Source organism: Catharus ustulatus, chromosome 2, assembly GCF_009819885.2.
Source record: "Catharus ustulatus isolate bCatUst1 chromosome 2, bCatUst1.pri.v2, whole genome shotgun sequence".
Classification (NCBI taxonomy): domain Eukaryota; kingdom Metazoa; phylum Chordata; class Aves; order Passeriformes; family Turdidae; genus Catharus; species Catharus ustulatus.
In genome coordinates this window covers 9,624,468-9,637,712 of record NC_046222.1, presented here as the reverse complement: position 1 = coordinate 9,637,712, position 13,245 = coordinate 9,624,468, and the positions used below count along the sequence as shown (strand labels likewise).

The following is a 13,245-nucleotide window of genomic DNA, read 5'->3' as shown; positions in this document are numbered from 1 at the left end:
TCTGATACCAAACTAAGCAATTTCAGATGTTGTATAGGGGTGTTTTTTGTTTTTTTTTTAATTGTAACATTAAAGGAGTAAGTAACTTGCGAGAGCTCTTTGTGATGCCTGAAACACAAATAAATTGTTCTCTCCTCCCTCTGTCCTTTCCTTTAGGATCCCGTCTCCGCCAAGAGGACTTTCCGCCGCGGATTGTCGAGCATCCTTCAGATGTGATCGTGTCCAAAGGAGAACCAACCACTCTGAACTGCAAAGCAGAGGGAAGACCAACCCCCACCATCGAGTGGTACAAGGATGGTGAGCGAGTGGAGACGGACAAGGATGACCCGCGCTCCCACCGCATGCTGCTGCCCAGCGGATCTTTGTTTTTCTTGCGCATCGTGCACGGGCGGAGGAGTAAACCCGACGAGGGGAGCTACGTCTGTGTGGCAAGGAACTACCTTGGAGAAGCTGTGAGTCGCAATGCATCTCTGGAAGTGGCATGTGAGTAGTTTTTATTTGGTGTTTTGTGAAACTTTGTAATGGTTTTTGTGCTGTCACCCAGCGCTTGCACACAACCGGCGTCCTGGGAGATAACAAATGGGGACGAGTACTGCGTTCTGTCATTAGCTACTGCTCTTAGTCAAGGCTTTTTCATGTGTTTGTTCAGTAGCAGTGACCGTGCAGAATAAGTGATTTATGCTGAAATGAGGTTCTAGCCAGAGTATAATCATGATTGGCACAAAAATGGACAAAGGATAATCTTCCTCTGAAGAATAATCTAATTTTTAAATGATGTCTAGAGTTGGTTATACTGGAACTAATGTGGAAAAATACCTGTCATTTAATCTAAGGTGCACTGTCTGTTTCTCTTTATCTCATCATCTGTTACCTCAACAGAAGCAGACAGCATCTTGGTGACTCATGTTCTGTACTGCTGGAAACCTCAATATATGCTCCTCGACCATAAATTTGACCCAGGCCTCATTCATTATGTGAATGGCAAGTGAAATTGTTGGCCATTTCTCATATCATCCAGAAGAGTCTTGGTCCTTATCGATTCTCTTTGTCTTAACAGAGAAGTCAACAGGGCTCTTTCAGACTCCACCTGGCATGAGTTGTCTGCTTCCTGTAGAGTTAGCAGATACATTCATTATATTCACAGCAAACAAGCTCATTGGACATAAAAAATAATCAGTGGCACATATTTTATTTGCTGCTTAGTTATATGGGTTGATCAACACTGATCTTTTTGTTCAGAATGTGCATATTTGCAAATAATTGTATTTTAATAGATTTATGAGTGCTCTCTTTTACCCACAGTTCTTCATCTGACAGTGGTTTCCCTAAAATGTGTTTGAAGTAGGACTTTAGAACAAATTTATATTGCTTAGTTGATGAAGAATGGATTTAAGTCCACAGCAGATGGTATGTTTAAAGGAAGAAGCACAGAAGAGAAATTTTTGTTCCTAATGCAGTCTTCAGACTTTTATAGTTAATATGGTGTGATCTTGAGGCTTTTTTTTTCTCAGAAATTGCAGAAAATGCTATTTTTTAAAATATTTAAATGGTGGAATAAGCCAAGTAGAGCAGACGTGTTCACTACATTTAACCTGTTGTAGCCTAGATTCAAAACTGTGTCATACAAAAAATGAAAACAGTTTTGGCATACTATCAAAGCAGAAGTAAATGCATCACAGAAAGCTTTTCAGTTTTTGTTGGTATTTGGGAGTTGAGGAGAAACTAGTTTAAGGAAGGCTGAAATCTGGGTATTACTAGGGTTGTGGTTTTTGTACATGTGTTTCAAATGTTGAGAAATCCTAAGAGAGAGACCTAAACACTTGAAATCTTTATTCTGATCCTGTTTAGATTCAGGATATGCTGTTGAAGTTGAAAGGATTTTTCCAGTTGTACCTTGAGTCATCAAATTGAAGTGACTGATTATTTTGAAATTTAAATGTGCTCTGTATCTTGTCAGTTTTCACTGATCCCTACTTCACTGACTACTGTGAGACTCTTGTTACACCATCTCCAGTCTCTGGAGTTTGTTTAACCACTGTGGCTGGTGGCAGGTGAGGCATGACTCGTATGGGAAATAGAAGAAAATTTGAAAAATAATTAAGCTGTTCTCCTTTGTCAGGTATTTTAGGGCAGGAGCAATGTGAATGTGAAATTGAAATCCAAAATCATGGCCTAAGTTTTTGCGACAACATTGTGCTGTTAACTCTTTTTATAACTGTGAAATTTCACTGCCTGGATCCCCCAATTAAAGGCTTTAGTAGTCCAAAGCAGGCTCTCTTATTTCTCTTCAACAAGAGTGAAGCGAAACGCCTCAATCTTTCCTTGAGCATTACCATGGCTGCAATTACAGAAAGGTCTTCATCAGAGAAAAATGTAAATAATGCACATATTGCTTGTTTACTTGATTTTGGAGATTCTGCTGGGATTTTTAAAAGCACAGTACTTTTAAAAGTGACAGTGCTTGGTGTGTATCAAAGGCATCCTTTGGAAGATGATAGCAAAACTGCAGGTGTCTCTTGGGTTTGAGATAATTGTTGACCATAAATCAGGTTTTCAAGTGACTTTCAGGGAACAGTTGGAGTCTCTTGTTTTTCTGCTGTCAGCACTTCTGTGCTGAAGGAGGGGCAGGTCTGCAGCAGCCTATTTGCACTCTTGGGAAGCGAGTTGCTGGTGACAGGCTGTTGTCAGCAGCGAGTGCCCATTCCCCTGTCCTAACTCCTGCTGGAAACTGAGGATTTTCCTGGATGCTGGAACCCTGTCCATGGGGCTGCACGTCTGACGCGTGCTCTCTGTCATGGTGTTGAAAACTCTTCTTTCCACACCAAGCCAAGCTGTTGTCATCACCAGAAAAAAAAGACAGTTCTCCTTTGCTGACAGCAGGGCTCTGGACTTTTATCTGACTGTAGGTGGCCTCAAATAGTGCCATGAGAGGGGCAGACTGCTGGTTTTCAGTTTTAAAATCTTTAAGTGTGCTGTTTTAAAGTAAGAAACTGTAATTGTACTTTGCTTATTAAATTGGTGGTTGTTAATAATTTTGAGGGATTTATGAGAAAATATTTATTGGGTTTGTATATATGTTAGAGGCATTCGTGCTTACACATTAATATGATTAACAGTGTTAATTATGATTCATTTTCCTCTTATTTCCTTTTATTTTTTGCTCCCTTCATGGGCACTTGCCACAAAAGTAGTGGGACTGGAAGTCTTCTGATGTATCCATATTAGTGTGTAAAGACAGAAGTGAAGTTCAGCTGGGACCCGGGGTGGTTCAAACCATCTTGAACACAATCATTTTGCCCGTTGGTTTTTTTCAGAGTGAGTTTTTTTCAAGTTGCTGAAGCTCTTTTAGGTTGAGTACCAGTTTACATCTTTCCCAAACATGGATTTCCGTACCAGCCCCTCTAAAGTACAAAAGGTGCTTCTGAATCCATGCCTCTTCAGGGCACATTCATAGTCTAAGACAGGTATTTTTGTATTGATGTATAATTTTTCTGAAAAAATTGTCCATGCCAGTAAAACTGTGAAAAACTGTGATTTGGAATGTTACTTAAAAAACATCATTAATATACTGAATGTACTTTTACAATATTTTTGCCTTTAATTTAGAATATCTTCATTCCAGAAGACATTTAAGAAGAAATAGTTGGAGTTTAGAAGGAAAAGTTGTTCTTTGAAGGCACAGTTTAGGATTGATATGACTTACTCTATTTAATCGTTTTAATCCATTAATTAATGGTGTGCTTCATGCAGATTAATTCTTCAGTAGGAGCTTCCTCAGAAGGAAAAAAATGATAGAAGTCAAACAAGTCTTCTAAATTTTACGTGGTAAATTCTCATGTAGTGTTTTTGTTTCATGGTTAAACCATTAAAAACAGATGACCTAGTCTTAAAACTCTATGAAGAATTGTATTCAAAAGAGTAAAAATCTTTCTTTTGACTTTGTCCATTTGAATTTTTTTAATTGAAATCGAACAAGGGTCGGCGTTATTAGACGTACCTTGATGTTCAGATTTTCTTGGCAGAATTTGGGAAGGGAAGTAGGCTTGGAGCAGCTTGGTCTCTCACCAAACTGCTTTTGTATTCTAACACCAGAAGTTGTAAAATAAAAGCGCACTTTTTTTGCAGTGCACTGGTCGAGGCAACCGACGCTTCGAGGTGGAGTTTCCCGTTGGGAATATCAGGAAACGCATTTGCAAGAGTGAGCAGGGCTGGGGTTTCAGCTGGGGGCACCAGTGTGAGCAGGGGAAGGAGCGTGGAGTCCCTGTGCTGGCCGGGGCTGCCTCTGATCCAGCCGGAGTCAGCGGCAGTCCCCAGGGAGAGCAGCTGTAGCTCCAGGTGTTAAATATGTGACAGCAGCTTGATCTATCGACCACTGTTACAGGGGGCTTTGGCCTAAATGAAAATTCATGAAAAATTGATGAAGTCCCCAGATTATTTTTTTTCCCTTTTCCTTTTGCAGCGCTGTGCCAGTGCAGCGAGGAGAGATTAAATGAGGTGTTGAACGCTTTAGTGGCGAGGAGGTTGTGGTTCAGAGGTCAGGGGGGAAGGGAAATAGGACCCATTTTCTACCTTACTTTCCTTTAAAAGAAAACATGAAGCTTTTCAGATTAGTTGGGATTTGCTGCCTTTTTAATATACTAATAATAAAGCACAGGAATATTCACAAATAGGATTCTTTTCTGATGGGTTGGCAAAGACTGGGAGCATGTGGGTTGGTGCAGAAAATAGTGGAAGCCTCTGAGTCATAATTCAATTGGAGAACCAGAAATAGATTGAATTTTGTAATGGCAGTATAAATTTGGGCTTCCATCTTTCTGAGTCTCTGCTTGAACTGAAGTCATTTGGAGAAAGAAGAGGTCTTGCATTATTTATATGCCACAGATTGCTTGGATAGCAGGCTTTGGAACACTCTCTAAACATAATGATCCTGTTTGTGCTAGAGTCAACACTGAATTATGTTTTTATCTGTAACAAGAGAGGTTATAGTAGTACACTGAGTTTAGTGTGAAGTCATAGGTGTTCTGCAAAGCAGGCCTAAGCCAGATCTTGAACATGGGAGGCAGCAATTTTACAAATAAACCAGATATATTGAAATGTTCAGTGAATAAAGGCTGAGAGATATAAAATCTATGCTATGCAGTCACCTTTGCATCATAATGCTAATGGCTATTTGCTGGAGCATGTGCAAAAGGCTGCAATATGTTCATAATAATGGAGTTAATAATTTCCTATGAGATATTCAGAGTGAAAGAGTCACAGTGTATGTGACTGTAAAATGGGTGGATGGTTTTTTCCATCTAGTTTCTGTTTAATATATGATGGCAACACATTATTAATTTTGTTACATGTAATTTTAAAGTCAGATTTGCTTTGAGGTTCCTTTTGTAGAGCATGTCCTGTTACTTATTTCTTTCACCCTCATCCTTCTAAACAAAGTATGAAAGGCTTTCTGTCTGAGTTGGCACTCTTCTGCTCATCATGACAGAATAATTATTGTAGAAATTGGAATGCTGGAGACTGTGGTCTCTATGAGCAATATCAGGACACTGAAAAGCATCATGCTTTTTCTAATCATGCTTATTCTCTAAAAGGAAATTTAACAAATCGTGGCTATTATCACAGCATGCTTAAAGAAAATTGAACTCCCCTTGCAGAAGAGAATAAATAAAATTGTATCTGATTACACAATCTGGGAAAAGGTAGATTTTATAAAATGGTGTGAATATCTTAAACCTTCTCTGTACTTCTGGATCTTGCAATAAGCAATTTCTGCGGACTTTTCTGTGGATTAGGATGAAGCCAGTGGAAACACTATTGTTTGAAAACATTACATAAAATGCCATTTCTGTATAGGGCAGTTGTTCTCAGACACTTTTAGAAATTAAAAAGCTTGCAAATATAAATGACTGAAGACACATCAGGTAAACCAAAATCTGACTTAATATCTTATCAACGTTTCCTTTCCTTTGAGCCAAAAAAAAAAAAAAAGTTCTGATTATTTACTTTATTAATCTAGTTTTCAGTTGGGTGATTTTATTTCTTCTTAATTCACTTGAGACAAGAAGGGTACATATTTGAGAGGGTCTGGTTTTTGTTTTCGTACCGGTAGCAGAACGAACTAGAATTTTTGAGAGGTGCTCTTCATCAGGATAACCTAAATTCTGTTGCTAACACATTCTCACAAACTAAGTTTGTGCTTCAACATTTCCACCTTCTGTGGGCAGAAACTGTACTTCCCACCATCATCCATTAGGATTTTAAAAAGTCATCACATTGTTACATCTTCATTTCTTACTTTTTGAATTCCACCTGGATGTGCAGATTTAAATGTGTCCAAGGCTAAAAGAGTTAAGGACTCCTTACATTTCAAGATACTTAAAATTCTATCACTCATAATATCAAGCTATAAAATGCCTGTAGGTTTTGTTTGTGTTGTCCTTTTTTTTGTTCTTTTTACACTGTGACTTTCCTAGATTTTTTTTTTTTAATTGGTAGACATTCACAGCACAGTGGACATTAAAGAAAGATAGAGGTGCTCACACAAAACAAGCAGGCTCAGGTGCCAGAGGACTTTTTTTTTTGTGAGCACTTAAACTCAGTTGGTTTTGTGTGCCTAGAAAAATGTCCTTAGCTGCTGGAATATGTTTTCTCTATGTGAATTAATCTTGAGAACAGGTTAATAAGTGTCTGCAGTGTGCTCTCATGCACAGTGTATTCACACAGTCCAGTTTCATCCCCAGCATCCCTGCAGTAGAAATAGTTCTCACAGCCAGAAGTTATTAGAAAAGCATTTTGCAGGATATCTTATTTATCCCTTGAATTCTTCTGCTCAGGACCTACCCTTTTTCCCCACCTAGGAGAGAACTTAGTGTTACATTTTTAGGGGGCATTTGAAGTTGATCTGATTCTGCTTCTAATAATTTATTGTCCATTCCTCACTTGATTTTTATCAGTTTCTTTCTTCCCCTTAAGTTTGATTTGATTTTATTTTTTAAAATCAAATGTGCTGTTTATTTTACTCCATCTACTCTAGCTGAGAAAATGTTGGCAGCTAAGGAACAACTGATGAATTCACAGAAACCTTGAAAGAAATCAGCTCCTGCTCCTGATTGATCTGTTAGTGGGTACATCATCATGTGCTGATTTTTTTTTTTTTTTTTTTTTTTTGGCTGACATTTCTCTGATTTTTAGTTCAGATGGAAAATGAAGGAGAACAAGATAACATTGAATTTTTACAACTCTCTCCTCTTTGCTCAGGAACCAATAAGCACATGCTCCATGTTGTGTTATTCTGCAATATCAGGCATAAAAAAAAGTACTTATTTTAAGCAATACTCAGACTATGCCTTTGCAAATTTTTTGTGATCTCAATTCAATCAAGATTCATTACTGTGGTAATTAACAGTTATTATCAGGATGACACTGGTGGATGTTGTACATATACACATCTTTCTCTCTCTCTCTCTATACATATATATAGTTAGATACAGATTTTTATTCTGATAATCACTCTATTTTTTTGAAGACTCCAAACCCTTAACTTTATTTTTATTTTTTTCTCTTTGTTCAGCTGTGAACTTCCCTTGCTCATCTCTTAGAGAGCTAAAATTTAATCATGACTTTGGTGATACTTCAAAAGTTCTCACAGATTTTATACTTCATATAAGTTTCTAATATGTGGAATATATGCGGGAAATGAAGTGGTGGCTTCGTTCCACTCTTCTTGCTTGAATTTTTCACGTGGCAGTGATGTGGATGTGTACTGATACTTGGCAAATGGCTTCATTGTGATAGAGAAGGGAGGCGTGCACAGCCACTTTCTGCTGCCTCATAGATCTGTTTGCCACTGTACAAAGGGATGTGGAGTTCTAAAGAGCTGGGAGTCCTGGATCACTGCGTTCCTGTATTCTGCACAGCTGTACTTCGCAATTCCATTCAGAAACATTTCAAGCTGCAGTCTGAAAAGCAGTTTGATTGCCTTCCCCTTCGTGCACAAGTTCTGTCCTTTCTGTTTTTGTTGAAAACCTGTCTTGGAACTTATGTATTCTAATGGTGAGAAAAAAAAAAAAAAATCATGTTTCCAGTGTAAACATAAATGTGCTTGACTTATGCTAGTTCTTGTGATTTTTGGAGCACGTCTTCAATGAGGAAAGAGTGAGAAAATTGGTTTCAAGGTCAGGTTGGATGGAGCTCTGAGCAGCCTGGTCTAGTTGAAGATGTTCCTGCTCATTGCAGGACTAGATGACATTTAAAAGGTTCATTTCTACTCAAACTATTCTGTGATTCTATGATCTGATTATTTTTTTTTCTGCAGTTGTTTTCTCTTCATTGTATTTGCAGACCACTGTGGTTTCACTTGTCATCTCTGCTATTGTTAAGTGAAACAAGAAAAGCTCATGAGTTTTCTTGGGAAGTATTTGCTTGGTCCTAGTAATCATTCATCACCTGTTCTAGTGTGCATATGTTTTCTGAGACATGAGTGGGTAAATTGCATGTAATATTTCAAGACTTGCATGCTGTGCATGATGAACTGATGTGAATAACTATCTTCACTGTTCCCTGTTCTCAGTCCTGTGATCATGTTTAACATTTTTATAAGCATTTGGTAACTCATAGTCATTCTATGCTAATCAGACGCAGATCTTTTTCTCTGTGATTTGTAACAGATGAGCTCTACTGTGCCATAAACTTCCCTGTGATGGGTTTGAAAGAATATGGCCTTGTACTTGCTGTTACTCCACTTTAATTAGTGTCTCCTATACTAATTTTCAGTGTCATCCCATTCTTCCAATCTAATGATCCTCCTGTTGGGTCCTGCTGGGTTCATTGCCTAACCTTGTATGCCAAAATAGATGTTGGCCTTGGTGTTCAAAATTGGCAGCTCCTTAAACCACCTGCACCTTGCTGGAGGACTTTTCTTCTACTAATTGGACTCAAACCTGCCTGTTGCTCACTTCATATGCAAAATCATTTGATGAAATAAATGAGAAGGAAACAAGTTTCTGTCAGCCTATGAAGAGATTACCAACCCAGCAAGGCTGAGACATATAAATAAACATTGCTTGTGGGAAGGAAGTAGTTTCTTTCTGTTGTCATCTCAAAACAAACAGTACATAGAACCTGAGGAAAAACATCCCCCATTTAAAGGGGATAAATTGAGCAACAATCTTGCAAAAGAAGTTACACTGGCTAAGCTTGCAATTATTTTTCAGGTCATAATGCATACAAAAATTCCCCATCTGCTGACTGTTATAATCCCATAAGGCGGACAGATAATGGGACAATCATTTTGTATGTTAGCAGTGATGAATGCCAAATGGAATTTTGGGTGTATTTAGAATGTGAGAATTCCTGTTTTCTCCAGAGAAGCACTCGATGCAGTTACATATCATCTATTTTATTTCACATTGGAATCAGTGGCATAATGACCTGCTGGTTCTCATCAGTTGGTCCATCTAGTGTCTTGGATAGTAAAAAAACCACTGATTTAGAGAACACACAAGGTGTTTAAGCTCATGTGTTTAAAGTTTAAGCACTTTTTTAAGCTCATTCATCTCATGGATTCTGGACAAGTACAATTGTTCTTCTTGGCTGGAATCCAGAAAAGCACAGGTAGTGGAAAACCTGGAGCAGTTGGCGTCTGGCCACTGAGATGTGTGTTACCTTTCCTGAAAGATTGTCTTTATTAAAAAGATTCTTGCATAGATTCAAACTTGTTTTGTTTTTGTGCACCTTGCTTTTCTCTTCAAGTCTAGTGTATTTAGAATGTTTTAAAATAAAGTTGATAACAAAGCCCATAGGGAAGCACAGTCTGGGTGTAAATTTGTGGTTATTGAAACAAACTGGAAAGTTAAAACTTTTCAAGGTTTATTAGGATGGATTTTTCTTTTAGCAAAAAATCTTTGTTACTAAAGAGTAAAGGGCAAAAAAAGTAAAATAATTTTTACAAAGTATTTGCTTTTGTGTTCCACTTACATAGTTTCAGACTGTCTTCTCATTTTTACTTATTTTTAATGCTTTAAACTTAATCAGCAACTAGAAGTCACATTTACCTCAAGTAGTCTAATTCTTGGGTTGATTTAATGTTCATTCAGATTGTTGGAGGAAAAGTTAAGTAGCCTGCAGTCTGGACACTCGGCTGGGAAAAGTGATTGAAGCTATTCTGGATACTAAAGATTTGTACTTGAGAGCTCCTGATCCCTCCCTTAGCATATCTGAAGTTCTTATTGTAGTGTAGAAACAACTTAATTACCTGCTTCAGACCTGTAAATTGCTGTCCTACAGACACCTGTCTGAAAGTCAGTGGTGGCAATGCTGTACATCAGTCATGTTTTCTTTGAGATCCAGAGCCATCTGTTCCAAGCCATGTAGCCTGTTGATTGCAGAACCACAGGCAGAAGCCAAATATTTTGATTGGTAGTACGATATCATAAAAATGAGAGATATTAATCATTTTATTTGCCTTCCTCTGCCTACTATAAAAAGGCAGGTGACTTTCTTCATGCTTTTATTAAGATTGTATTCCCATTTGATCCTGAATGTATCAGTTGCTGCAAATTTTGGAGTTCTTAATGGATTTTTATATTGTTATATAAACTTTTATTGTATCAGTCTTATTGAAAATGGTGGAAATATGACTCCCTTGTTCCCACCCTCCCCCTTGGGAGCACTTAATATAAATAAACTTTTCAGAAAGTGGGCCACAGAGAAAAAAGTTGTAGCAATCCTAACAAGAAGATTTCCTTTGTCTTTAAGAAATGGATATCGTACAAAAATGGTTCAAAAAGCAAACCAACCCTCTAAAAAACAAAATCAAAACCCTCATCAACCTCAAGAAAAGAAAGAAAGGCATAAAAATTTGATCTGCAAATTACTGTAGATTTCTTCTTTCTCTCCCAGTGTCATTACTCTGATGTCTATGCTTTTACATTTTTTGGAGAGATGTGTTATTGTTTTTCTTTTTATCTGGATTTTCTTCTTAAATAGCTTGGTCAGATTGTAAGGACTTTCCCTTTCTAGAACAAAAGCTTGTCTTTGACTATTCTTTATATAATTCACCTGCTAATTTTCCTATTCATCAAAATATTTTGTCTGGCTTTCATAAATACACTATGTGCATATGTGCAAATCTAAGTTTGTGTCACTTTTCTCATTATACACCTGCATTCTGAACAAATGAGAACTTGGTTGGATCAAATTTATGCTTTTAATTGCAGTGCTGCACATGTGCTTAGAGATAGCTGATAATAATTTCCATGTCTCTGGGAAATAATTTCACTTTTGCAGAATGCTTTATTCTAAGGTGGATGTACAAAGCGCAAGTTCAGAGCTATAAGAAAGGAAAAGTTTTGTATATTGTGTGATCAAGTTCCTGCCAGTGACAAACAGAACAGGTGAACAAACAGGATATAATGTGCAATATACTTATGAGCAGCATAATTATTTGGTAACATTCTGGGAATAAAAAAACTCTCAAATTATACTGAATATCATCAGTATTGTTTAGGACCTGAGCAGTATACAGCTACTTAACCTGTTTTATATATATATGTGCATGAAATATGTATGTATATGAAAAGGATATATATTCTAAACATAAAACTTTTAAAAATTAGGATTTATCACTGATGAATATTAGAATTCCTGCATAATGGACAGAGTAGGAGTTTGTGTTATCTGTGATGGCTGTGATTCAGAGAAACTTCTTTGCCAGGCACAGTGTGCACAATACAAGTGGGCTGAAATGTATTGCCCTCCACTGTCACTGTGTCCTAGAGCCAACATCGTGTGATCTTTTTGCTCCTTTCCCTTAGCTACAGTAGAAATATTAAACTGGCATGTTTATTTTCTGATTTTTAGTGGTTATTTTGCCTGTGTGCTGCTGCTTTATCCCAATCAGCTATTTTTAAAGAAACTTTTTTCCTTTTTCCTTTTCACAACCAAGTAGACTAAAGCCAGCTCAAGGCACAGTGAAAGTAAGGATTTATACTTGTTTCCATGTGTAGCATCAACTGCAGGGAATGTGTATGCTTTGCCAGCTGTTTTTTCCACATCTATCCCAAACTCTCCTTGGTTGAGGTGACCTCTGAAGTGCCTGCTACAGTGAGTGATGGAGTTATTGAGATTCAGTGACAACCCTGACCCTGACCCCCTCGTGACCTTGGTTTCACTCATCCATCTTCCCAGCCCCACAGGCTGTGATGTGCTGTGTGGAGACAGGATTAAACAAGTGTGAATAAACAAGTTCAAAGCCTTCTGTCATGGCTGCCAACACAGAACATCAGGAGAATGAGACATTAATAACCCAGTGCTGGGCAGGCATGTTGTTTTGCCATAGGAACACCTGGGGAAAGTACCACTTTCGGTGCAGTCAGGTTTTTGCACGCCAAGAAAAGTTTGTTCAAGACTTCTGTGAAGGGTGTGAGATTTGTCCTGCCATTCTTCTTAGTCACGAAGCTGGCAGCAGTCAGATCAGAGGTAGAACACATCATCCAGAAAGGTGCTGAAAAGCCTTCCATGGAAGCAACATCCTTTGCTTCTATTGTTATTTGGGCTATGATTCATCAGGAGGGTTGGGGGTTTTTTTTGTGGTTGTAACCTAATCTGTTTACAAGAAAAGAATCTGGAATGTGTTGTCAGAATTATTTTCTTAAGGGTAATCTTACAAGATCAGTTTTGTATTTTGTTGTAAACAAAAGTTTTAATTCTATGGTACAGTTGGAGTTGAATCTGTGTCTGTGGGAGTGACTGAGATAAGATATGCTTGTTGTGACAGTGGTTTAGGTAGTGCCTGTCTTCCCTTTGTCAAGACACTCATTTCACCCTGTGGCACCTTCTGAGCTGTTGACTAGTCAGTGATTAAATACATTTATTTAGTTCAATGGGTCAGAGATGTTGGGGTGGTTAGAAAATTACTGATGGATTATCAGTTTCATCACCTCTGACATCCAACCTTACCATAGTTCATCATCTGAGAATTCATAACACATTTGCCTGAGCAGTAACATGCTCGGCTACCTGTGTGATCATGGCTCCAGGAACTGGCAGTGTTGGGCTCAGGATTGATAGGACAGATGTCACAGGAATTAGAAGGGCATCATCTCTTTTGGTGATAAAAACACTTTTTAAAAAAAAACTACTGAAGAGTGTTGTCGGGCTGGTGACTAAAGTGGCAAACATAGTGAATTCCAAAGCTGTAATGCACTGATACTTGTCTTTTTTTTAAGCATTTCAAGAAATAAAAGG

General features: G+C 37.9%; 1 protein-coding gene across 13 annotated transcripts in view; it reads left to right on the top strand.

Moving 5' to 3' along the window:
* ROBO2 (roundabout guidance receptor 2) overlaps positions 1-13,245 on the top strand; it is an 847,836-nt gene that overhangs the window by 462,665 nt on the left and 371,926 nt on the right. For all 13 annotated transcript variants that reach the window (XM_033051267.2, XM_033051273.2, XM_033051269.2 and 10 more), the window contains exon 2: positions 157-483. In XM_033051267.2, coding sequence (XP_032907158.1) covers positions 157-483 — 327 coding nt within the window. The remainder of the gene's footprint in view (positions 1-156; positions 484-13,245) is intronic.